We start from the raw sequence: 26,446 nt of genomic DNA, 5'->3' as shown, positions 1-26,446 counted from the left end.
CATTCTGGGGCACATACACGAAACCTAGGAGTACTGGAGCCATTTTTTGGCCTAAGGAAGGCAGACCCTTTCTCTGAGTGGTACAGTGGAAAGACTCAAGGCACTTGGATTCTGATAGCATGCCTCAAGGAGCTGCTGCACCAGCCACAGACTGCCAACTTCTGGACTTTTTTTTTTTTTTAAAGATTTTATTTATTTATTTGACAGAGATAGAGACAGCCAGCGAGAAAGGGAACACAAGCAGGGGGAGTGGGAGACGAAGAAGCAGGCTCATAGCGGAGGAGCCTGATGTGGGGCTCAATCCCATAACGCCGGGATCACGCCCTGAGCCAAAGGCAGAAGCTTAACCACTGTGCCACCCAGGCGCCCCTGGACTTCTTAATATATGAGAAGAATAAACCAAAAGTTGTTGGTCAGTAGTACCACTTCTGACATCTGAGAATTCAATGTCTTTTGCCCTCCTCTTCCCTTAGGAGGCCTTCTTTAGTATTGTGCTCCTAGAATTTGTCAGCCTTAAAAATAAAAGTCAATTATTTTACCAGCATAATGGGTTTATTTGAGAATAGTAGACAATTGCAATTCAGGACATACAAGCTACTACAAAACTAGGCAAGTCAGGAGAACAAAGGAGGGAACTGCTCTTTTGCAGAGGATAGGGGGAATTGGGAGGAGTTGTTACAAACAAAATGTCCATTGGAGTACACTGGGAGTTTGAAAGGTAATGGCTTCTCATTGGCTGAGTTGTGATGGTCTCATTGGCGGGGCTGTTGCCAGGCAAGGAGATAATCTTCCTTCTCCCTGCTAGGGCTTAGTAAGTAGTCTTCTTGTTAGGAATGCAAGGCATGGCTCTTTCCCTTGGTTCTGCAAAGGGCTGCAAGGTGTGGAATGTGTGAGCTCCCCCTTCTGGCCTCCCAACTCTATTTTAAGTGACATTTTCTTTATCCAGTTTCACAAATTCCAAACAAGTACAGCCACATACTAATCAACATGCTTATGTTCTCTTCTATTTCCACCTCTCTTTATTCTCATATATAACCTCCTCACCAACCCCCCCCCACCACAAACACACAAAAGTCCTGCAACACAAGTTTTTATTTGGTTAGTGTCAGCAAGGCTTCCCTTTTCATAGAAAAGAGAGATCTAGAGCTTGAAGTGAAGTAAGATCCAACAGTGGGAGGTATCAAAATCTAAAAAAGCTCTTCAGGGTACTCAGAAGTACACTTCACAATGTCCACTCAAATCCCAGTAATTTCTTTTTTCTCTGATTAATCTGACTTTTCTCAAGGATAAACTCTTAAATTTAAACTTAAACTCTTAAAGGATAAACTCTTTATTTAAATCTAGACATAGTTTAAATAACTTTCTGTAGATTAAGCATGAAATCATAGCCCAATTTCAAGAATGTTTAAAAAAAAAGTTCTTATGGGGCGCCTGGGTGGCTCAGATGGTTAAGCATCTGCCTTCAGCTCAGGTCATGATCCCAGGATCCTGGGATCGAGCCCTGCGTTGGGCTCCCTGCTTGGCGGGGAGCCTGCTTCTCCCTCTCCCTCTGCTGTTCCCCCTGCTTTGCTCTCTCATGCTGTCAAATAAATAAAATCTTTTTTTAAAAAGTTCTTAAAAACACATTGAGAACCAAAAACTAATGCTGAACTTTACTCGTTTTCAGTAGCCTTATATATGCTTGGAACATCTATAACTCAAAACCAATTAATGGCAGTTATTACATACAACTCATTTTATTCGCAAGACAACCCTAGTTGAGTATCCTCATTATTCTTCTGAGGAGGATGGGGAAAACAGGCTTGCAGAGGATCCGGTCTTAACCCCATTAAGTGGCAGAGAAGTCATTAAACTCAAGACTCTCTAGTTCTGAGTCTGTTTTCTTAACTTTCAGGACACACTGCGTTTCACTCAACATACAGAACCTTCATCCCAGTCAAGGACTGAGTCTTAAATGCCTAAGAATTGGTGTGGGGGGGGCATTTTCATATACATCCACACTGGTTATATCCCAAGTTTTACTCTATAGCATGAAGCCTCTGATGTCGAACAAGCGCCGAGCTGTGCCTGAAGGATTTCCCACATTCAGCACATTCATAAGGTTTTTCTCCGGTATGAATTCTGTAATGTTCACTAAGGTGTGCTTGTTTGCGGAAAGTTTTTTCACACTCACTACACTTGTAAAGTTTCTCTCCAGTGTGAGTTCTCTCATGTTCAACAAGGGAGGAGTTCTGAGTGAAGGCTTTACCACATTCAGGACATGTGTAAGGCTTCTCTCCTGAATGAATTCTCCGGTGCTGCATGAGGCATGCGCTCTGATTAAAGGCTTTCCCACATTCATTACACTTATAAGGTTTATCTCCAGAGTGACTTCTCTGGTGACGGGTAAGGCAAATGCTTTGACTAAAGGCTTTGCCACATTCAGTGCATTTATAGGGCTTCTCTCCAGTATGAATTCGCAGGTGTTTGATGAGGGATGGACTCTGACAAAAGGCTTTGCCACATTCAGTGCATTTATAGGGTTTCTCTCCAGTATGAATTCTCAGATGCTGGACAAGGATTGCTTTTGTTTGAAAGGCCTTCTCGCATTCATTACATTTGTAAGGTTTCTCTCCTGTGTGAATCCTCAAATGCTGAGTAAGATTTGACTGTTTACGGAAACAAGCTCCACATTCGCTACATACATAGGGCTTCTCTCCTGTGTGAATCCTTTGATGCTGGGTAAGAGATGATCTCTGAGTAAAGAATTTCCCACATTCACTACACTTTGAAGGTCTCTTCTGAGTGTTAAGTCTCTGAGGGTTCATTTGCAGTGAAATCTGGCTAGAACTCATGCTGCTTGTAACACAAGGAATGTTTGTCCAGTAGGTTCAGGGTTAGAGGAAACTCTCTCAAATTCATGACACTTATAAGGAACTTACTCAAAGATGATTATTACAGTAACACTGTCCTGGGAAAGCTTTGGGTGTTATGTGTGCATGTACTGTCCCCTCGGGCGTTCCTGCAGGATACCCCTTCTCTTCCTTCTTCAGCAAGCATCTTCATCTTGTCCAAACACAAACCCTGGACGACCAGGTTCTCTGACCCTGCACATCTGCCACAAGTCATTTAACACTGTTGCATCAGGCTTGGTCTTGTCTGGGGAAAAAAAAAAAAATCACGAAGGAAAATGTCCTCTGTGCAGAACGGAGGACCTGCATTGTGTAATCTTGATTATATCCTCTTCTCAATAATTGAGATAGATCGCAATGACCTGGAGAAAATATTAGATAATAGGGAGAAGAGATTAAGTGGTGACATGTTGGGAAATCTATAAAATTCCCTATCGTGATTGATTCTGGAACACTTAAATACTAAAAACGAATCCAGGTAATTTAGGATCATCCAGAGTGATAAACAGTAGAATGTGAAAGGGATAAGTATACTAATCTTGGGTAAATTAGTGTTAGGGAAAACTATTACCTACCTACAGTCTCTACTCCTCAAAAAATAGGTGAAAAATAATTCTATTGCCTTAGGTTGCCTGTAAGCAATATCTTGCTCATGCTGCTGGAGAAAGTACAAGCTTACATCATTGTCTAGTGACAATTAGAGTTTCTCTTTAAGATTTCAAAGGTGGGGCACCTGGATGGCTCAGTTGGTTAAGTATCTGACTCTTGGTTTTGGCTCAGGTCATGATCCCAGGGTCCTGGGATCAAGCCCCATGTCAGGCTCCATGCTCAGTGGGGAGTCTGCTTCAGATTCTCTCTCTCCCTCTCCCTATGCCCCTCCCCCATCTCCTTCTTTCTCTCTAAAAATAAATAATTTTTTAAAAAAAAGTTATCCAGGCTGTGACTTCTACTAGGTCCATCACACCAATCCTTCCTATCCACTTGCCTTGATAGGTGTCTCTCTGGACCTCTCTCCAAAACATTCAGCAACTGTAGCTCTCCCCCTATGTCCAACTGGAAGATCTTTAGGTTTGAAAACTAGAGCTCTGCTTACTGAAAGAAAGTAAAATATCATTGTTTTGTTTAGAGGAAAAATAGGATGGTGTGGTCCTTGGGAAAGAGATTCCCACTGGACAGTAACTTGACTATAGCATCATGGTCCAGAATCTGGCCCTCACCTTTGACACTAATGAAGTGCTTCAGAATCTGATGTATACTAATCAAATTCACAAAATGATGTAGAAAACAGTCATTTTACTGATCTACAATGAAAAATGTATATGCTCAATGTCCAGCTGGTTGACACATTCTCTCCTCTACAGAAAAACTGTATGGGAACCAAATCCTTGTCATCAGGACACTCCTTAGAACTAGAGAAAGAGAAACACTTAGATGATCTTAATGGCATCAGACTTTGAAACCCTGATGCTCTGAAGAAGGGCAGACAGAATCTGAGAACAGATACTTGGGTGCCGCACAGCAGCAGCATCTTCCCCGGATGGTGCCGCAGACACACATTCCTACTCTCTGAGGCCCTTTTTATTTTAGTTTTTCAATATAAGTTACACATGAATATATCCTCACTTTATAATATTTAGATAAAAGGGGCGCCTGGGTGGCATAGCGGTTAAGCGTCTGCCTTCAGCTCAGGGCGTGATCCCGGCGTTATGGGATCGAGCCCCACATCAGGCTCCTCCGCTATGAGCCTGCTTCTTCCTCTCCCACTCCCCCTGCTTGTGTTCCCTCTCTCGCTGGCTGTCTCTATCTCTNTGGCTGTCTCTATCTCTGTCGAATAAATAAATAAAATCTTTAAAATATATATATATATAATATTTAGATAAAATAGAAGGATATAGGATAAATCAGTCATTTTTAATCACCATCCCACCCTACCCAAACAAGCTCGTTTCCTTCCCAGAGAATATCATTTAGTTTGGAGTATATTCATTCAGTCCTTTTTCTACATATTTTTATACATATACCATTTGATTCTCTCTTACATATATGAAATTGTTCTGTAGGTTCTATGTGCTATTTGCTCTTTTTTTTCCACTAAAAATGTGTCTTCAAGATCATTTCTTATTGGTACATATGGATACCCTGGCTAAGAGTTAGTTGGTATCTCTGCACAAACGGTTTATAGTCAGAGATTGATCTGATTGGGCAGTACTGTACCGCACTGGTTGTTAAATATATTGAATATTTTTTGTGAATGCATCTATCTTTTACTTCTGTATAAAATTCTGGTATAGATAGACCGTATACAATAATTAACTCCAGGTGGTTTAAGTAGCTAAACATAAAACCAAAACTCTAACCACACTTTTATTTCCTTTATTTTTATTGTCTCAAGAAGTTTTTTGTTTTCTTTTTTTTTTTTTTACCATACAAAGAATGCATACTCATTCTAAAAAACAGTCAGTTAGTCCACAAAGGAAATTACTTGAAATCCTACCACCTAGTGAAAATACAGTCAATTTTTTGATGACCTTTTCTTCTAGGCATCTCTCAATGCATATACACATACACAGACACACACGGATGTATATTATGCATACATATTAAACTAGACTGAATTCTTCAGGCCATAAATAGTCACAATCTATCCATAGAGTTCCCATAGCTTAAGAATCCAGTTCATACAGTACTATTCTTTTTTTTTTCATACAGTACTATAATTACTGAATTTAACAGATCCCCAGGCTCCACGTTGCCTTCTGCTGCCCAGTAATGGAAGTTGCTATTACTTAGGCTCTTGTTCCAAACAGAGCCAGGAGCCCATTCATATTCTCTGAGGAAAGACTTCAGTCACCTCTGCGATGGGTCATCCAGCGATTTACTACCGGTTTTCCCACATCTGACTGCTAACACCTTTAAGGCATTATAGTTAGCAGTTCAGTGAGCAGCTACCAGATAACTGCAGAGGGGGTAGCTATTCTTGCTACAGTTTAAGTACATGTGATACAAAATTAGTACATTCTCTGATCTGTCCTATAACCAATTACTCCATAGCAGGGTTTAAGTGTACTGGTCACTGCTGGGACCCACTATAAGTCTGCCACCACTTCTGAATGAGCACCCCCGTAACAACCCATCCTGGGCTCTCTAGTTAGATTTCACTTACCCAGAGATAAGCTGTGAGGAACAAAAGTGACACTGGTTTGTCTCCTGGGGCCTTCTCTTGAGGAAGGGCAGGAATCTGAGGCATGGAGGGAGAAGAAAAAGCACCAATAAATTGTCAGCCTACTTCCTTCCTATTCTGAATTCAGAGGAACATCAGGAATAGCCAATTTCTAACCAAATAACTATTTTAAGTCTGAATGAAGAATATCATCATTTCTTAAAAGAGTATCACCCATAGGGCACCTGGGTGGTGCAGCTGGGTAAATGGTCGACTCTTGTTTTGGCTCAGGTTGTGAGCTCAGGATGGTGAGATCAAGCCCCACGTTGGGCTCCAAGTGCAGCGTGGAGTCTGCTTGAGGTTCAGTCCTCCCTCTGCCCCTCCACATGCACTCTCTCAAATAAATAAATCTGAAAAAAAAAAAAACCTATCACCAATGACAAAAATCAGTAAGTGGGTTGTCTTCCAAGAGACCTGACAATGCGCAAAGGGGGCAGGTGCTCCTAAGGACTATCCTGGGGTAAAATTTCCTCCACAAAAGATAAAGTGGGAGCCAAAGCCCCCTCCTCCCCAAACCTACTGGAAAAGCCATTGACTTCAAAAGTCAAAAACTGGGGCTACAGTAGAGGGCGTTAGAACGAACACTGGCCTGAGTCAAGAAGTCTGGATTCGAGTCTGGGCTCTGCCACTAATGTGTTCAATAACCTAAAGATAGTCACTCGGTCTTATCTGTGATTTGTTTTTGTATCTGTGAAATGAAAGTGGAAAACTAGTACCAACATTCTGTGATCTTCTGATTCTAAAAACACATGGGAAGGGGCGCCTGGGTGGCACAGCGGTTGGGCATCTGCCTTCGGCTCAGGGCGCGATCCCGGTGTTGTGGGATCGAGCCCCACATCGGGCTCCTCTGCTATGAGCCTGCTTCTTCCTCTGCCACTCCCCCTGCTCGTGTTCCCTCTCTCGCTGGCTGTCTCTCTCTCTGTCAAATAAATAAATAAAATCTTTAAAAATAAAAAAATTAAAAACAAATAAAAACACATGGGAAAAGAGCAAAAACCTCAAGTCCAGTCCATTTTTGAATGAGGATGGTTATTCATTTGTTTGAAAAATACTAACTGTGCAGGTACTGTGTGTCAAACAGTGAGATCAGCTGAGAATAGGCTGAGTCAACATCAAAGAAACTCCCCTACAGTTATCTTACCACAATTAGAAGTAGAGGAATTTCAGGAAAATAAGACTGCATCTATGTGGGGGCGTCTGGGTGGCACAGCGGTTAAGCATCTGCTTTCTTCCTCTCCCACTCCCCCTGCTTGTGTTCCCTCTCTCGCTGGCTGTCTCTCTGTCGAATAAATAAATAAAATCTTTTAAAAAAAAATAAGACTGCATCTATGTGAAGCAGAATCTCCAAGNGACTGCATCTATGTGAAGCAGAATCTCCAAGCACAAGGGGAGTCTTTTGGAAGATGTTAAGGACCCCTCCTAGGAGGAAAGCTTTTAAGAACTCTGAGGAGAGGCTGGTAACCAGTCTAATCCATCCCAATCCACTAGCACCCCCTATTTGACACTGAACAAACTACTTCTTTTCAAACTTCTACTCAACTTTAATATTCAGCTCAAATGTGAACCACTATACATCTCATAGGTGGATAATTTTTCTTGACTTGCAAGGCCCTTTCTCCCCTATATTCTCAAAGAATTTTACGTGGCTCTACTGTAGCACTTCCCATTGTTTTGATGCTCTGATTACATTTTGTCTTCCACCACTAAACCTGAAGTATGGCATGGGCTCTGGGGCCAAGATTCCCTGGGTTTGAATCCCTGTTCTAGATTTATTCACCAAGTGATCTTAGGTAAGTTACCTAACCTTTCTGAGGACGTTTTTCAAATGTTATATGGAGTAGAAAATAACTAATTCATAGGGTTGTGATGATGCATGGTAATACATGGGAAATATTTAGAAAAATGCCTTCGATAAATAGTATCTGCTGTTAAAGTATTGAGTCTACGTGTTCATACAATACCTATTCTGCTGCTATTAGAGAATAAAAGCTTAAAGGAAGTTGGTAACTCTCACATATAGTCATTCAACCCGCGCAACTTTGTCAAGGGGCAAAGCGAGGAATAGCATTGGCTTTTGGAAATCAGAGAACTGAAGCAATCAGAAGTTCGCTTCCTCCCTTAAGTACATACAAATGGAACCCAGGTCTCCCGACTCCCAGAACAGAGCTCTCGAACAAGCTTCTCCCTTCCCTCTTCAAGGCCAGGTGGCTCCAACCCCTTGCTCCAAAGGTTCCCGCGCGCCGGGAAGAGGCACTGCGGCGGGCCGGCCCCAGCTCCGAAGGAGGCGCCGCGACGAAACCGTCACAGTCCAGCACGGCGACTCGACACACAGGGCGCATCCCGAGGGCCTCCCGCTACATCTGGCGGCACCCGGGCGCCGGGGCGACCCCGCGCAGCTCGGAGCCAGTCCCCGCCGCGCCGGCTGACGTCAGCCGCCCGCGCCGCGGTCAGAACAGTGTGGTCTCCTCTCTAGGAAGGCGGGAGCGGCTTCATCTCGGTGCTTCCTCCCCGGCCCAGAGCTGGGGGATCAACCCGACGCCGGAGGCGCAGCTGCAGATACAGCCCGCAAACTCACCTCACCGCGCTCCCTCCCGGAGTACCGAAACCGAACTGGAGACCACCTAGCGGCCGACCACAAGGCGCTCTTACTGTTCATTCCGCAACGTGGCCACATCTGTCTTCCTAAAAACTTTTCCACGTCACTGCCTTTTGGAGGTCTTCCCAAGGGTTTCGCAAAGCTGGCTTCAACCTTCCATACATTTATTCTCACCTACCAGAAAACTGGCCTCTTCGCAGAAACCCCAAACACCCTCTGCTTTAGGTTCTTTGTTCAACACCTGGCCCTAAGAACGTAAGAGCTCTGCTTTCAGCTTAAGTCCCATATTATCAACGTGTAAACGTGGGCAAGTTATTTACTTCTCTGTACCTGTTTCCTGACTTATAGAACAGAAATAATGGTACTGAATTATAGAAGTTTATCATGAAGATTAAATGAGATTAATATGTGTAATTACTAAGACCTTCCGGCACTTAAAAAAAGTTCAGCAAATGTTTGTCCTATCATGCTCCAAAAATTCCAGCTCCAGTCCTCTTTGTTCTGCATTGGCTTCAGGAGACCTTGCCAGCCCTCAAGGCCTTCATCCCCACTGGGGCAAAACTTCAGATCTTGCTGAGACTCGCTCAGGGAATACTTGAGCATACAGGCTCCTCTTAACCGTGTATTCCCGGGACGAAGGCGTGGGTAGCAGGGCACCTGATCCACTTCCAGGCATTCTTACTGATATGCAAGCTCTGGGAAATAGGGTTGTTTGCTTACCATTTCCCTAGTGTACAATCCATGAGGGGCCCTCAGTAAACACTTGAAAAAATGAATGAGATGCAGCAGAGAAATAATCTGCTCAACTTCCAGACTGGCTGGTTTACCAAAATGAAGTCCCTTTAGGAGGGGAAATGCCCCAGACTAAGGCCATCATTAACCCTGTTCAGCTAAAAGATGACCCTTTGTAGAACTGTCAGGTGACGTGCCAGGGAACAATAATGTTGAACTCACCTTGCTTTTTACCAAGAGTCACGTTCTCAGCACTTCTTTGGACTCAGATAGCAAGTTTTTCCCCCTCCCCAAGCCCTAACATCCCACAGGCCAGAGAGCCTAGGCCTAATCATTTTCCCCCTAACTTTTAAGCTTCAAAGAATCTAAATCAGCAGGCTCTGCTGTATAGGAACTAACTCTAGAGTGGGGTACCCTAGGCAGAGCAATTTACTAGAAACATGAAATGGGGCTTAACACAATTCGGGCGAGCTTCTCTCAGTGAGGTGGAAAATGGGTGGGGGAAGAGTAGACACCAAAAACATCCCACAAAACTAAGGTGACCTTAGCCCTGCAGTGGCCAGTAGCTAAAGAGGAGTGAAACTGAAGCCACCCAGGGTCAAAGCTAGACTTCTGCATTATGTAGGCAGAAAGGTGAAATCAAAATGCAAAACCAATTTATTTCTCACACTCACACATTGCAAGATCTGAGGGCAAAAAAACTTTTTGATCTAAAATGAGCTCCCAGGGCGCCTGGCTGGCTCAGTTGGTAGAGCATGTGACTCTTGATTTCGGGGTTGTGAGTTCAAGCCCCATGTTGAGTGTAGTGATTACTTAAAAATAAAATCTTGGTGCGCCTGGGTGGCACAGCGGTTAAGCATCTGCCTTCGGCTCAGGGCGTGATCTTGGCATTGTGGGATCGAGCCCCACATCAGGCTCCTCTGCTATGAGCCTGCTTCTTCCTCTCCCACTCTCCCTGCCTGTGTTCCCTCTCTCGCTGGCTGCCTCTATCTCTGTCAAATAAATAAATAAAATCTTTAAAATAAATAAATAAAATCTTAAAATGATCTCCTTCCATCCTCACAACCAGGGCAAGACTGGAGTCCTATGTGGTCAACTCTATACTAAACACAAGGAAAGAGGCATCACGGAACAGAGGTATGACCAATAAAGAGAAATACGAAGGAAAAGCGAGAAAGGACATGGGAGTTCAAATTTCACATGACACTTACTAGCTGTGTGACCTTGGGCAAGTCCAACCACCTGTTTTCTCTACTGTTGTTCTGAGGATCTGATGTGGCCTCATCCCATGTCCTTCTGAAATCACAAATTAAATTTCAGCACACTGAGAATAGGCAACACATTCCAGTTCTTTATCATCTGGAGCCAAAGAGAGCCATGAGCTCAGGAAGTGCTTCTACATTGGGACTGCTGAGCTCAGTAGCTCTCCTGCCAGACCAGCATCCCTCTGCAGCTCCCTCTTCTTATTTCAGGGATATTCCAGCTCATCTACTTGTGCTTCTACGGCTGCAGGCATTTGCCTCTTCCTGTTGACCCTGAAAGTACTTTGTTAAACTGTGATGGAAGATTGAAATGGCTCATTTATAACACAACAGGGCAGGGTTTTTTGCTACAAAATATTACTTTTCCTAAGGGACCCTGTGCTCAATACCACCACACAATCTGTATCTTAAGGAAAGGTTCAGAATGCTTGCGCCTGGCAAACACTTCATGGACACACTCATATGCTCTCCACACTCCTTTCTGCTGGCAACGGTGGACCTAAGTCACAACCTGCAGGTAGGCCTGGAGAAATGTCTGACTCAATATTTTAGTTGAGCTCAATAAATATTGACTGAGCACATGAGAACTGCCAGAGACTGTGGATACAAAGATGAACAAATATCACAGCCGCCCCCCCGCCCCGGCTTTGACAGAGCTGATAGTTCAGTGCGAAGAGAAAGATTTGGAAACCAGCCATTACAATGTAACGTAAACAAAATGAAGATACAAAATACAGAAATAAAAGCACATGAGGTCAGAGATAGCTTCAAAGGAGATGTTGCATGAGCACATTCATAGGGGACACACGGGAGCTTTCCAGCCAAGCAGAAGGCAGGCAGGCAATTGAGGCAATAGGTACAGTCTCTGCAAAAGGTGCCAAAGTTGAGTCCAACCGTGATATGGAATCACGGGAATGTGCACTATGGAACAGTGTGCAATGTAGGGAAGGCAGCTGAGAGTGATGATGTAGGCATGGGCCAGTGGAGTAGCTGGTTTTTGTGTTTTTTTTTATTGATTGATTGATTGATTGTGGAGGAGCTTTAGATGCCTTCTAAGGGGCTCAGATATGCTGAGATAATAGAGCTGCCAGTTGTGTCTTGCAAAACCCATCCAGAAGAAATGTGTAAGACGGCCTCATGGGGCAAGCAACTGGAAGACTGATTAGGAAAATAGGAAAGTCGTCTAGGAAATAAACGAGAGGGTGGACTAAAGCAATAGCAGTGGAGATGGCTTCCAGATTTAGGAGATGTAAGCAGGATACAGTGGTTGCCTGGATATGGCAACTGAGTAAAAGACTGACCAAAAGCAATTCCAAGATTTGGGGCTGGCATGACTGGGCACGTGTCTGGCCAGTAACTGAGAGAAAACTGAGAGGAAATATTTCAAGTGTGAGACTATGGGATGAGAAGAGTAGCAAGATGACAAGTTCCTTTCCTTCCTGTTTTCCCAGGAAGGGAAAATGGTATCAGACTCCTAGCCTGAGGATTAAAATGTTTTTGGATTTTTGGAAAATCTTTCTAACAAGAACTTCAAGATATCTTTCACCCTCGGAGTTCCCATTTCTTCCTTAAGAAAACTCTCCTAATTCTAATCTCAACTCAAGAACTCTAAAGACAGTGGTGTATAAATGTTACTTTAAATACCTACATATCAGGAAGTTGCTTAAGTTTCTGGTGGGCACAGTTTGACTAAAATGTATTAATTCAACAAATATTTATTGAACATTTACTGAGTGCCAGCAATGAATTCTATAGTGTTATTTTTACTAAGAAAGTACAAATACATCAATATGTCCTTTGAGTACTATAATTTTTTCATGAACATCAAGTTTTAACAGGGTTACTTTTGTCCATAAGGTATTAATTTACTCAATTATGAATTGCCCTGTGGCAGGTTTTGAGAATATCATCTTCACAGCTGCAGAGGAAGAAGACTGATGTTTCTGCCACATTCCTGTCAATGGTGATTAATAGCTCAAACCGATGCTTACAAGATAGCTGTTCTGGAAAAAAATTAATCCTGTGCTCTAAGTAACCAACCATTCCAGAATCAACTGACTTTGTTTTTTAACAGTCATTATTTTAAAAACTATGTAAGGTTCAGGGCACAGAAATTATTCCAAATAGCAGGCAAAGACAATCCTCACCAAATTTCTCAGAGCTCAAGTTCACCAAATTTCTCAGAGCTCAAGCTCTGGGTAGCAGTAAAGAACATGAAAGGGAGTAAGGAACTAAAGGAAAAATCCATGCCCTTTCTCTTAAAATAAAATACCATCACAGTGGCATACTACTATCTCAATACTCAGGGACTTGAAAAAGAGGTAGTTCTCTCTAGAACACTTTCTGAATTTATTCCATGAAAGTGTTTCCTAGATACTCCTAACCTGCAGGGAAGGTTAATATCCAAGAATAAGATAGTCCCAATAAAAATAGAAATATCTGAAATCTAACAGATCTGTTTATAGCCACCAGTGGCATAATTACATGAAACCTAGCCCTCCCTGCTACAATGACCAATGCTCTCCTAAGGACTGGTCCAGCATCCCCAACTCCGGCCAACCTAAAAGGCTGTCCTCTCTCTTCACTAACAGTTTTTCCTTCCTAAATGTCAATTAACAGTTGTTTGGACACAGTTAATCCTGGTGGATCTCTCTCCCCTGGACCCTACAAACCAGTGGCCCAGGCAGAATTATAGGAGACGGGTGTACACCTTAGTCCAGGGCTGGGATATGTAGGTGACCTGCTCAGTCAAACACAGGCTTCCTGCTCTGGGCCTCAGCACCAGCAGTTAAGCACAAACCATTTTCCTCCTGGGTGAGTCAGTGTTCCTCTGGGACAAAGGTTGGCCCTTCCTCTTCCTGGCCTTCTGAGCAGATCTGATTCCCTTCCCACAAACTGGCATCATTCAAGATAAGTTTCTCTTGACCTCCCACTTCCTTTTTAGCCCCAAAATGCCTTTCAGCTTGAAAGGATCAGGAAAGATCTCCCTTACCCTGATAAAAGCCTTCTTCACGAGCTATCTGTAGACATCAGCCCAGTTTTTGCCACATATCCCCTTATTTGTTGAACGAATGAATAAGGATTCTTCGTTTTCCCTTATTTCCATCTCCCCTTCATGAGACCACTTCTAACAGATGACACGTTCACAGCAGCCTCAGGTACCGGGAGGCTACTTAGCACTACCTCAGAACTGCTGCCACTTTCACACTGAATGTTTGGAAAAGCACCTCGGCCTACTGGCCAGAGAACAGAGGTCACAAGGTCACAAGTGGGGAAGGTGGAGCAGGAGTGCAGGAAGGGAATCACAAATACTAACTTAACAAATGGCACCTCAGGCATGAGAGTCACAAGGGGAAGGAGGAGTGGCAGGCAGCAAGGATTTATCTGAAAAAGCAAGAACTTCTTTTCTACCCTGTATTCCCAGATGCCCAGCTGGGGTAGGCTCTGCATCCTCCAAGCTCCCGCCTCCACAAGTGGAAATACTCTTCTGAGTGTAATAGTCGGTGCTCTTTCATCCTTCCCTCCAGGAACTCTACCTGCCCCGCTGCCCCCAGCCAGATTCCTAGTCACTCTTTCTAGAGAAACTCCCATAACCTGAATGCCAGGGTTATTCACCATTGTGAAGTTTCTGATGTCTGAAAAGGACTGAACTATGTCTGAAGAATTTTCCACATTCAATGCATTCATAAGGCTTCTCACCAGTGTGAATTCTGTAATGTTCACTAAGGTGTGCATACTTGCGGAAAGTTTTCTCACATTCGCTACACTTATAGAGCTTCTCACCAGTGTGAGTTCTGTGATGTTCAGTAAGAGATGAGCTATGAGCAAAGGCTTTCCCACATTCTTTACATTTATAGGGCTTCTCTCCAGTATGAATTCTCATATGCTGAGTGAGGCAGGTATTCTGATTAAAGCCCTTCCCACATTCATTGCATTTATAGGGTTTTTCTCCAGTGTGACTTCTCTGATGCCGAATGAGGCAAATGCTCTGAATGAAGGCTTTACCACATTCAGCACACTTGTAGGGTCTCTCCCCTGTATGAATTCTCTGATGCTTAGTGAGTGGGGTACTCTGAGTAAAAGCTTTGCCACATTCCTTACATTTATAAGGTTTTTCTCCCGTATGAATTCTCTGGTGTTTAATAAGGGATGGGCTCTGACAAAAGGCTTTGCCACACTCCTTACATTTATAGGGTTTCTCTCCAGTATGAATTCTCTGATGCTGAGAGAGGTTTGCCTTTGTTTGGAAAGTTTTCCCACATTCATCACATTTATGGGGTTTTTCCCCAGTGTGAATTCTCTGATGTTGTGTGAGATTTGAGTGTTTGCGAAAAGAAGAGCCACATTCACTGCATAAATAAGGTTTCTCACCAGTGTGAATCCTCTGATGATGAATGAGGTGTGTGTTCTGATTGAATGCCTTCCCACATCTATTACATTTGTAAGGTTTCTCTCCAGTGTGAATTCTCTGATGTTCAGTGAGATGTGAATGATTGCGGAAGGAATTCCCACATTCATTACATTTATAAGGTTTCTCTCCAGTATGGATTCTCTGATGCTGAGTAAGAAATGATCGACATCGAAATGTTTTCCCACACTGCTCACATCCATATGGTTTTACTCCAGTGTGAATTCTTTGATGCTGAACAAGGAAGGAACTGCGACTAAAGGCTTTCCCACATTCCTCACATGCATAGGGTCTCTCTCCAGTATGAGTCCTCTGATGTTGGGTAAGGGATGAGCTCTGAGTAAAAGATTTTCCACATTCACTACATTCCCAAGACTTTTTCTGTGTAGAGAGAGTTGGGCATTTACTTTGGTCTGAAATCTCATTAGTGTGTATGCTGCTTGTCTCCCACTGATGTAGGCTCTCTTCTGTAGAGACCCTGAGATGTGTAACAAAGCTGGAGGTCAAGAGCAAGCTTCTCTCAAAATTATATTCTTGGCTAATTGTTTCAGGAGATGCTTCCTTGTGGATAAAAGTTATTTCCCCAAAACCTCCTTCTTGAAAAAGGCATGGTCCACGAACCTCTCCGGCAGGGTTTTTCTTCATGCTCTCACATGCATTTTTTTTTTCAGATATAGAATCCTGGTTTGCATCCTCTGGTGATCTATATGCTACTATCCCTGGTGAATCAATTTCAGAGACATCCTGCTCTGGAACAGACTTGTCCACTAAATCTGAAAGAAAACATCAGAATGAGTATCTCTTGTGCAGGACAGAGTTAAAGCCCCTGAGGTTACAGGGGCCTAATTCTGACATATCTCAATGATGGCATATAAACAAGGGCCAATAAAATGAAGTGGAGCAAGTAATTTAATTACAGGTGGTGGAAGAGATCTGTATCAGGGTAAGGTTCACCATTAATAAGGAACCCCATGGAATTGGCACCTACAAACACTTAGGAAGCCAGAGAACCAAAGATAACAGAAATAAAGGGGAAATAACAAAGAACAGCAAGCTAAGATTAGGTCAGGAGAAGAAACATGGATGGTTTGTATTCAGAATGGAGAGTGGGAGAATGTAAAAGCAAATGCTGGAAATGAGACAAAATGAATACTGGGGAAAAGCTGGCCCCAGGAGATGCTCACCCATATCTGCCCCCAACATCCCTAAAAGAGAGGATAATTTTATTTCCTGAACTTCAATCAGTTTCTCTTATAAAATTTCCAAAGCCCCACTGTTTCTCCCACTGGTTTTCCCTTGCTCACTCACCTGGACAAACCTCTCTTCCAAGCTCTCTCTCTTCAGCTCCTTGCATAGTCAACATCTGCAAATCTTCTCTTTGTTTTGCTTGGAAAACACTTCCGAGTTGGAAAACTGGGAGCCCTGCTCATAGGGGAAAAAAATGTGGGGAAGGGGATATCATTGTCCCGGCAAACAGGAAAATGAGAAAGATCTGTTGCCTAAGGATACTATCTAATAATTCACACAAAATCTGTTCGGATAGCAATGTGACCACATCAGTAAAAATCATGGTTGGCTTCCAGCCTTCTAGCTTCACAAATTCCATTTGTCAGCTGTGTAAAAAGTAATAGCCAGACTGATATACTAGCAAACACTCAAGCTCTGGATGGATAAATCAGAAATGTTATTTGTAATGGTAAAGATACCAATGAAGTATATAGGAGTATTCATGTCTTTATACAACAATCTATATGAAAAGTCAATTAACATAATCAAAAGTTGCATAGGGAGGGATGCTTGGATGGCTCAATTGGTTAAGCATCTGACTCTTGGTTTCAGCTCAGGCCATGATCTTGGAGTCCTAGGATCAAGCCCCACATCAGGCTCCATGCTCAGCAGGGAGTCTGCTTCTCCCTCTCCCTTTGCTCCTCCGTTTTGCATGCACGCACTCTCTCTCCCAAATAAATAAATAAAATCTCTAAAAAAAAAAAAAAAAAGCTGCTTAGGGAAATGGCCTTATAACAAGGATTAAGTTTGATCCACCCATCTCTACCATATGCCAAGGAGCTGGACAGTAGTTAGAGAACTCTATTTGTACAACTTAGAGATACACTGATTGCCCTTTCTTCTAGGTGTCAGATCAACTAAAATTTTTTTCTTCAGGCACAGCTCAACATTAAGAGCATAGGCTGCAGTTTAAAAAAGGAATAAAGGGGCGCCTGGGTGGCTCAGTTGGTTAAATGTCTGACTTTTGATCTCAGCTCAGGTCCTGATCTTAGGATCACGAGTTCAAGCCCTGCACTGGGCACCACGCTGGGTGTGGAACCTACTTAAAAAATAAAACAAAACAAAAAACACTTATCTTGTGAAATAATTTTCGACTTACAAGTAAGTTACAAAAAATAGTACAGAGTTTCTGGTATCCGGAATGTTAAATCACAACTGTTCATCCAAAAATGTCTCTCCACATAACCCCAGAATGAGAAGTAGAACCAGCAGCATTATTTCAAGGAAAAAGGAAGACGGAAAGATGATTTTACCATAATCAAGAGCTCAGAAGGCATATAAGAAAGGCAGGAGTCTGCTGAAGCACGTAATAAGGCGGTACTATGGGCTTCTCATCAAAGTCTGTGCCTCTGTGTTGAGTTTTAAAGGTTTAGGAGGATCCTATCTGGGAGGCTCCTGGGTGGCTCAGTCGGTTAAGCATCCGACTTGATTTCAACTCAGGTTATGATCCCAGGGTTGTGAGACCAAGCTCCACATCAAGCCCAGTGTGGAGACCGCTTAAGATTTTCTCTCTCTGGGGGCGCCTGGGTGGCACAGCGGTTGAGCGTCTGCCTTCGGCTCAGGGCGTGATCCCGGCGTTGTGGGATCGAGCCCCACATCAGGCTCCTCTGCTGGGAGCCTGCTTCTTCCTCTCCCACTCCCCCTGCTTGTGTTCCCTCTCTCGCTGGCTGTCTCTATCTCTGTCAAATAAATAAATAAAATATTAAAAAAAAAAAAAAAAAAAGATTTTCTCTCTCTGGGCACCTGGGTGGTTCAGTCGTTAGGCATCTGCCTTCGGCTCAGGTCATGATCCCAGGGTCCTGGGATCGAGCCCCCCGATAGGCTCCCTGCTCAGCGGGAAGCCTGCTTCTCCCTCTCCCACTCCCCCTGCTTGTGTTCTCTCTCTCGCTGTCTCTTTCTGTCAAATAAATAAATTAAATCTTTAAAAAAAAATATTTCTCTCTCTCCCTCTGCCCCTCCCCCACCTCTAAGCATACAAAGAACCCACCACACAATCCTACATAAAACCATGAAATAGAGTGGGGTTTCAGTATAATCATAGTTAGACAGTGGACAAAAAGTCAGACATGCCCCCACCTGCCCAGAACTTACATTACAGATGGACAAAGACATTAAAGTCCAATTATGGAAATTACGTTAGTAATTTAGTTAGTAAAGTCCAATTATGGAAATTACTGAGGTGGAAACATGGGATAAGGGAATGTAGCGCGGAGGGGACCTAATGTAGTCTGAGGAAGAAAGCCTCCCTGAAAAAGAGGTAAATAGGAATGAAACAGGTGAAGACAGGGGGCGCCTGGGTGGCTCACTCGTTACGCATCTGCCTTCGGCTCAGGGCGTGATCCCGGCGTTCTGGGATCGAGCCCCACGTCGGGCTCCTCTCCTGGGAGCCTGCTTCTTCCTCTCCCACTCCCCCTGCTTGTGTTCCCTCTCTCGCTGGCTGTCTCTCTCTCTCTCAAATAAATAAAATCTTTTAAAAAAAGAAACAGGTGAAGACAGAAAAGAATATACCAAAGATATGAAACAATATACAAAAGGAAACAAGCTCAGTACTTTGGAAAAATGAAAGAGATCCAGTAAGACAAAGTATTAAGCACCAAAAATAAGATATAAAGCCTGAGGCAAGCAAAAGCCAGATCAAATACAACCCTACGAACCATTTTAAGGAATTTACCTTCAAGTGAGTAGAAAGGCACAAAAGGAAAATGTAAAGGTTTGGGGGGAAAAGTGACATGAGTATATCTGCTGTTTAAAAAAAAAACCACATCCTTCTGCCCATAGCAAAGAGGGAATCTGTGTATGAATGGTGGAAGGTGGGGAGGCGAGGTGAAGCTTGGAAGAACCCGAGAGGCTGCTTCAGCAGTCCAGTAAGGAGACTGGACCAACAGAATCCACAGGATTGGATGAATATTGGGAAGAGGTGTGAGGGAGAGGGAGAGATAATTTGCCAGATTGGGGCTTGAGTGATGATAGCAACCTTTAAGGAGAATGGCAACGCTGGTTTGGGGAGAAAGAAAATACATTTAGTTTTCAAATATAAAACAGGAGGTGCCTGGGTAGCTTAGCTGGCTAAGCAACTGCCTTTGGCTCGGGTCATGATCCCAGGGTCCTGGGATCAAGCCCCGCATTGGGCTCCTTACTCAGCAGGGAGCCTGCTTCTCCCTCTCCCTCTACCTGCTACTCTGCCTGTTTGTGCTCTCTCTCTCTCCCTGTCAAATAACTAAATAAAAAATCTTTTTTTTTTTAAAGATTTTATTTATTTATTCAACAGAGATAGAGACAGCCAGCGAGAGAGGGAACACAAGCAGGGGGAGTGGGAGAGGAAGAAGCAGGCTCATAGCAGAGGAGCCTGATGTGGGGCTCGATCCCATAATGCCGGGATCACGCCCTGAGCCGAAGGCAGACGCTTAACCGCTGTGCCACCCAGGCGCCCCTAAATAAAAAATCTTTTAAAACAACAACAACAAATATCCAAACAGAACATAGGCATACATATCTGGAATAGAGGAAAGAGGCGTCACAAAGAGAGTAATTAACATCCTGGGAATAACAGATAAAAACATCAAAGGAGTGTGACCAGGAAAATCTCAACAACAACTTTACGTATTAAAAGGAAGTTTAACTCTGGCTTTTGATTTTAGAGATTACTAATCCCCTGAGAGAAATAAAGAATTTAATATGTGATAAAGTTGGCACTTCTAGTCATAAAAAATTAATTATTTATAAATTATGTTGGAACTGTTGCTTAATGACCTGGAAAAAACACTTAGTGAGATTCCTATTTCACACCGTACACCAAAATAAATCTAAACTGGTTAAAGGGTTAAATATAAAAATGAAACCACAAAATAAAATATTAAGAAATGATTGACTTCAGGATTAGGATAGGCTTTTCAAAGCAATATGCAAAAAAACACAAACCACAAAGGACAAAACTGGATAAATCTGGTCACAGAAAAGCAACAATCCCTCTATCTAAAATGCAAATAAAATCAAATGACAAACAATCTAGGAAAGTTATTATTTATACATCAAGAAGTAGATGGACCGGGGCGCCTGGGTGGCACAGCGGTTAAGCGTCTGCCTTCGGCTCAGGGCGTGATCCCGGCGTTATGGGTTCGAGCCCCACATCAGGCTCTTCTGCTATGAGCCTGCTTCTTCCTCTCCCACTCCCCCTGCTTGTGTTCCCTCTCTCGCTGGCTGTCTCTATCTCTCTCGAATAAATAAATAAAATCTTTAAAAAAAAAAAAAAAAGAAGTAGATGGACCTAATGGATAAAAGACTGCTTATTTAAAAATAAGGAAAAAAGATGAACTCATAAAAAAAAATAAGAAACACAACATACAGAGCAAAAATTACAAAAGGCCAATAAACATATCAAAACAAAGTCCCATCTTGGTGGTAATCAAAGAAATGGACATCGAAAAAATAAAGAATCTATTTTTATATCAAATTGGAAATTTTCTTTTAAGCGTTAAAAGTCAAGACTGGCAAAGGTATGGGGAAAGAGAGCTTCTCATACACAAGCAGTGGAAATGTAAACTAGCACCATCCTTCTAGAGATAATTTGGCAATATACATTAGGTCTTAAAGTTGTAGGCTGAATTGCAGTTGGAATACTGGGATCATCATTTTGTGAATATAGGGACTCAGAACAGAATACTAAGTATATACAACACCTACAATGTATCTCAGAAGATTCTCAAAGTCATCAGGATGGCTATAAAATTCCTATAAGCTTTGATCTAGTAAGTCTACTATTAGAACTTTCTCCTAAAGAAGTAATTTTCCAGGGCACCTGGGTGGCTCAGTTGGTTAAACATCTGACTTTTGATCTCAGCTCAGATCTTGATTTCAGGGTCCTGAGTACAAGCCCCAAATTGGGCTCCATGCTGGGTGTGGAGCCTACTTTAAAAAAATAAATAAATAAAATAACTTCCTAAAGAAGAAAAAAGCTGAACTTTTTTGTTACCTGTAAAAAAAAAAAATACCCTGCAATGTTGCTGGAAAACACAATCTTTCTACCATTGGACACTGAGGCTTAGCAAATTATGGTACTTTCTCTTGGTGGAAATTATATATACACAATGAAATATTATTCAGCCATAAAAAAGAACAAAATCTTGGGGCGCCTGGGTGGCTAAGTCATTAAGCGTCTGCCTTTGACTCAGGGTGTGATCCCAGAGTCCTGGGATCGAGCCCCACATCGGGCTCCCTGCTCCGCTGGGAGCCTGCTTCTTCCTCTCCCACTCCCCCTGCTTGTGTTCCCTCTCTTGCTGGCTGTCTCTCTCTCTGTGTCAAATAAATAAATAAAATCTTAAAAAAAAAAATGAAATCTTGCCATTTGCCAAAACATGGATGGAGCTAGAAGTATAATGTTAAGTCAAATAAGTCAGAGAAAGACAAACACCATATGATTTCAGTCACATGTGGGATTTAAGAAACAAAACAAACAAGCAAAAAAAGAGAGATAAAGCAAGAAAAAGATTCTTAACTACAGACAACAAACTGATGGTTACCAGACGGAGCAGGGGAGGGCAGATGGGTGAAATAGGTGATGGGAATTAAAGTGTTCATTTGTGATGAGCACTGAGTCATGTATAGAATTGTTGAATCACTACATCGTACACCTCAAACTGTATGTTACTGTAACATAACACTGTATGTTAACAATATTGGAATTAAAATTAAAAGCTTTTTTTTTTAAAGATTTTATTTATTTATTTGACAGAGAGATAGCCAGCGAGAGAGGGAACACAAGCAGGGGGAGTGGGAGAGGAAGAAGCAGGCTCCCAGTGGAGGAACCTGATGCGGGGCTTGATCCTAGAATGCCGGGATCACGCCCTGAGCCAAAGGCAGACGCATAACGAGTGAGCCACCCAGGTGCCCCTGAAATTAAAAGCTTTTAAAAAAGGGACAAATGAAAATTACATAAATTTGATTTTGGCAAAATTATTTAAATGCCTGCTTGATTTGATGTAAATTCTGGTTAAGATTCACTCTGCTGGTCTCCTAGGTATCATGATGTCAAGGGGCTTCTCTGTCTTGTTCACAAAACTCCCAATGCTATCACAATGCCTGGTTCTCAGTGATTACGGAGGAAGACTGACTCTCAATGATTCCTGCTCTGGGATGGGGTGAGGCTGGGGCAGAGGAGAGGAATCTGGCAACTTCACAAACTTTTGTGTATGGGCACTGGAGAACCTTATAGTCAATGAATCTGCAGAGAAATGAAGCACATAATTCTCAGGGCTCCTGCCTTAGCTCACAAAAGAAACTAATAATCTAAAATTCCCAAAGGCACACCTTTCAACTCTGCTATAGTAATGGCTCATGTACATATTAACAGCTCTCAAAAACCTGGACCTCACTGACTAACTGGAACAATCCGTCTTGATGTGTAGATGTAACGGTTGTTAATATGAGAGCTATACTCTGGAAGAACAGGCCTTAACAAGATCATTTTGGTGAGCTGCACGACTAACCCTCACCCTTGCAGCATGAGGTAACAGGATGAATGTACATACTAGGGCCCTTCACATCTTTAATATAAGAGGTAGTTTTATGGGAGGATTTGCTTCTTTAAACGTCCTTTTTATGAATGAATTACACCTTTTCCCTCTCAGGATTTAGAGTTCCTTACCCTTTGTTTTCAAAGAATATCCACGAGAAAATAGAGTACGTTAAAACAGAATTCAAAACACTAAAATAAAAAATATGCAGACATATACCAGCACTAAGTAAACATTCAATAAACAGGAACTATTAATACACAGATATATACAAAACACACACAAAGAACAGCAGAAATCCACCAAAATGGTAACACATTTAATGGGTTACTTTCCTTTATCCTTTATACTCGTCTGTATATTTCACTTTCCCTACTACAATAAACACGTATTACTTTTATAGAGAAATAGTCATGTAAAAAATGACAGTCCTTGCTCACCAGAAACAAAAATAACAACCATAACAAAAAAAAAAAAAAAAGCTAGATCCCATGAATATGGTATTGGCCCCTCATTCGAGTAAGATTAAAGTGGACTGAAATGGGAATCAGGGAATTGCTCTGTCACAGCCCATGTGAATAGGCCTACATGACTGGCTATTTATCTGCAAAAGGTAACAAATTAGATAATATCCGTGCAGGGAAGAAAGATAATATCCATGAGTCCTTTCAGCTTTAACATTCTGTGAATCCTTAACTAAACGAGTTAATTCATATAAAGCATTTATAAAGATATCTGCCCCATGGCAGGGATTCCACAGCAGTCAGGCATTAATATGTTTGATGCTAAAATCTACAGAGAAGAAAAGACATGTTGGTGACAACCCTCTCCTCCACCTGTGGACCATCTCAGCTGTGAGCAGTTCATGTCAAACTGCAAACTTTTTCTGTAATGGGCTAAAAAATAAATAATTTAGGCTTCATGGGATAGATGGTCTCTCTGTCACAACTATTCAACTTTGCCTTTGTAGTTTGAAAACAACTAGACAATATTTAAACAAATGAGTTTGGCTGTGTTTCACTAAGACTTTTTTTCTTTCTTTCTTTCTTTCTTTCTTTCTTTCTTTCTTTCTTTCTTCTTTCTTTCTTTTTTTTTACAAAAATAGGTGATAGACCAAATTTGGCCTGTGAGCCATAGCATACTGTCCCCTAGTCTATAAATTCCCCATCGAGGAAGGTACAGGTTTTTCCACCAATGCCTAGTGTAGAATAATCTAATTGTCAGTGATTTTAATGATAAAAGGATCTGTCTGAATCCAGGTTTGGGGGAGAGATAGGTATTATGGTGAAGGGCAAAAGGAGAAAGGAAAGAAGCTTTTAATAGCTTAACCCTGTTAAGGGCAACAGGGAGCTAGCTCTCTTCCCTTACCTTGTAAGCTTTCTCCTCCCTGCCACCTCCTACATCTCAATAATTAGCTAAAGGATTATGGGTAAGCCGGGTGAGATTTCTCACGAATCTGAAACCACAATTCCTTCAATAAGATCACACTCAAATGTACTCCTCTCTAAAGCCCGTCTTGGGCTTGTCGGTTGCCCAAAAGTAACCTGCTCATCCGGATGCAGCAGCACACTGGATCTCTCTCTTCTGCAGCCTTGGGTCACTCAGTAGCAATGTGTCCTTAGACAGTCATCTATTCTCTCCGTACCTCAATATCCTCATTAAAAACTACAGATAATACGTTGTTGTGAGGGTCAAATAAATTAGCCCAACTGCTTCGAACAGTGCTATTGAGCACTAAGTATAAATTATCACAAAAATCTGCTCACCTATGTATCTTCCATCACTAGACTGGAAGCATCTTCCCATCTGGCAGGCTCCAACATCACTCATTCTGTAACAGCCCTGCCCCTGAGTTCTGTGTAATATTTGGCAATGGATGCATAGTGAAATTTTGTTGCAAGACATTAACCTTTCCACACGTGCTATCACATACATGCGGTCCATCGAACCTTGTAAAGAAAGGAAGGCAGGGACTACTAGACAGCCCAACTTCAGAGATCAAGACACAGCCTCTGTATCCAATTGTAACTCAGACATTCGAGACTCGCCACCTAGTGCGCTCTACACTACTGCCGGTTCCTAGTACGACGGTCCCTGAAAAAGTTTCTGAGCTGCAGGATTAATTGCGGGGAACAGCTGGTATCCAGACCGAGAACTCTGAGCCCCGGGACTTCGTTTCCGAACACGGGTCCTGGCTCTTGATCATCTATCCACCTATCCATCACTCAGTCATCCCTCATTCGTACATTCATTCCACCATCTTCTTAGACGCCTGCTCTGTGCCGGGCCCTGTGCTCAGGCCGCTGGGAGTTCTGGGCCGCACGCGCAGACAGCAGTCCGAGGGAGAACGGCACCGAGGCAGGCTTCGTACAGCAGCCTTCCGCCAGCCGTCCCAGCCGAAGGCGCCCGGAGCCCCTCCTTTCCCCTCCCTAAGGCCCCGCCCGCTCACCGTGAGGTCCGGGGGCTCCCCGCGGGGTGACGACTACGGTCCCACAGGTGCGCGCAAGCCCAGGGCACAGGTTTACCCCCCCCCCGAACCCCCAGGCCGGAAAACCAGTGGCGCGGCCGGTAGTGCGTCATCAGCGGCTTCTTGTCTCTCGTTTCGCGCATCCTTCCGCTGCTTCTCTAGGAACCGGGAGGAGAGTCTCGGTGGGGTCTTCAAGGAAGGCGATCCGGAGGGTCTGGTTTCCCTCCAAACCCAGCCCAGTGCCTGAGGTCCCATTAAAGACTACCTTTGCCTGGAACACAGGGACCACGTCATCCCTCAGGAAAACTGTAGATGGGGTCGTTACGGTTGGAGAGAGTGCTGGGTAGGAGTCGGAATGGGGTGTCTCAGCAAGGCACTAGTGTGTTCCATCTGCTAAAAAATAGCCCCTAAGAATCTTGAATGATCCACTATTTAGCGAGAGTAATGGTCAAATTCCCATTCTAGGCCCCGGCACACTGACCTCACTCGTCAATATCTCTTGATCTGCTATCATTAACAGTCTATCATAAGTGAATTCCCATTGGTTCCCTGAAATCTCTTGTCTGTTCTTGACACTGAATCTTTTTTCCAGGATTTGCCCTTCTGGAATATTCTCCCTCCCCTCTACCTACTGTCTGCCACCCTGGCCATTGAGGTCATACTGGTTCTTCAAGATCCAGTGCCAATCTTTACTTGACCTTCACTAGTATTTACACTCCACTATCACCCCTATGAGTAATTCCAGCTCTAGCTGGCCTCCTAAATACACACACTTGTCCACTTTCAAACATTATTAGAGAGATATACACGTATTATTCCACCCAAGGGCAACTATGAAGGACCCAATTTATCTCTATACAGCTCTGCGCACGTATGTGGAGCTATTACTTACCATCATATCCCAGCGTTTAGCAGTGTCTGGCAAAGAAGGTATTCAATAAATATGTGTTGAATCCATTAATCAAATACAAAAGTAAAGTTCAGATATTTGCATTTTTGAGAAATTGAAAAATGTAAATGTCATAAATTACATCCAGAAAACAAGTCTCTGAACATCCAGAAGAAAGGACCATC

General features: G+C 42.9%; 1 protein-coding gene across 11 annotated transcripts; it reads right to left on the bottom strand.

The window, feature by feature from the left end:
- Nucleotides 1-533: 533 nt before the first annotated feature.
- On the bottom strand, nucleotides 534-25,453 carry LOC100482057 (zinc finger protein 501). 11 transcript variants are annotated; one of them, XM_034658159.1, is made up of 5 exons: nucleotides 15,731-15,848; nucleotides 10,651-10,735; nucleotides 7,253-7,390; nucleotides 6,055-6,129; nucleotides 534-3,253 (listed from the first exon to the last, which is right to left on the bottom strand). In XM_034658159.1, the coding sequence occupies exon 5, from the start codon at nucleotides 2,832-2,834 to the stop codon at nucleotides 2,019-2,021; it is 816 nt and encodes a 271-aa protein (XP_034514050.1). In that variant the 5' UTR covers nucleotides 2,835-3,253; nucleotides 6,055-6,129; nucleotides 7,253-7,390; nucleotides 10,651-10,735; nucleotides 15,731-15,848; the 3' UTR covers nucleotides 534-2,018. The 11 variants fall into 11 exon arrangements, with proteins under 11 accessions (XP_034514050.1, XP_019653288.1, XP_019653292.1 ...); XM_019797729.2 differs by lacking the exon at nucleotides 7,253-7,390; XM_019797733.2 differs by lacking the exons at nucleotides 10,651-10,735; nucleotides 15,731-15,848 and adding an exon at nucleotides 8,242-8,677.
- Between the last annotated feature and the right edge of the window lie 993 nt (nucleotides 25,454-26,446).

The sequence above is a fragment of the Ailuropoda melanoleuca genome, chromosome 4 (genome assembly GCF_002007445.2).
Source record: "Ailuropoda melanoleuca isolate Jingjing chromosome 4, ASM200744v2, whole genome shotgun sequence".
Classification (NCBI taxonomy): Eukaryota; Metazoa; Chordata; class Mammalia; order Carnivora; family Ursidae; genus Ailuropoda; species Ailuropoda melanoleuca.
This window is presented reverse-complemented; position numbering and strand designations above follow the sequence as displayed.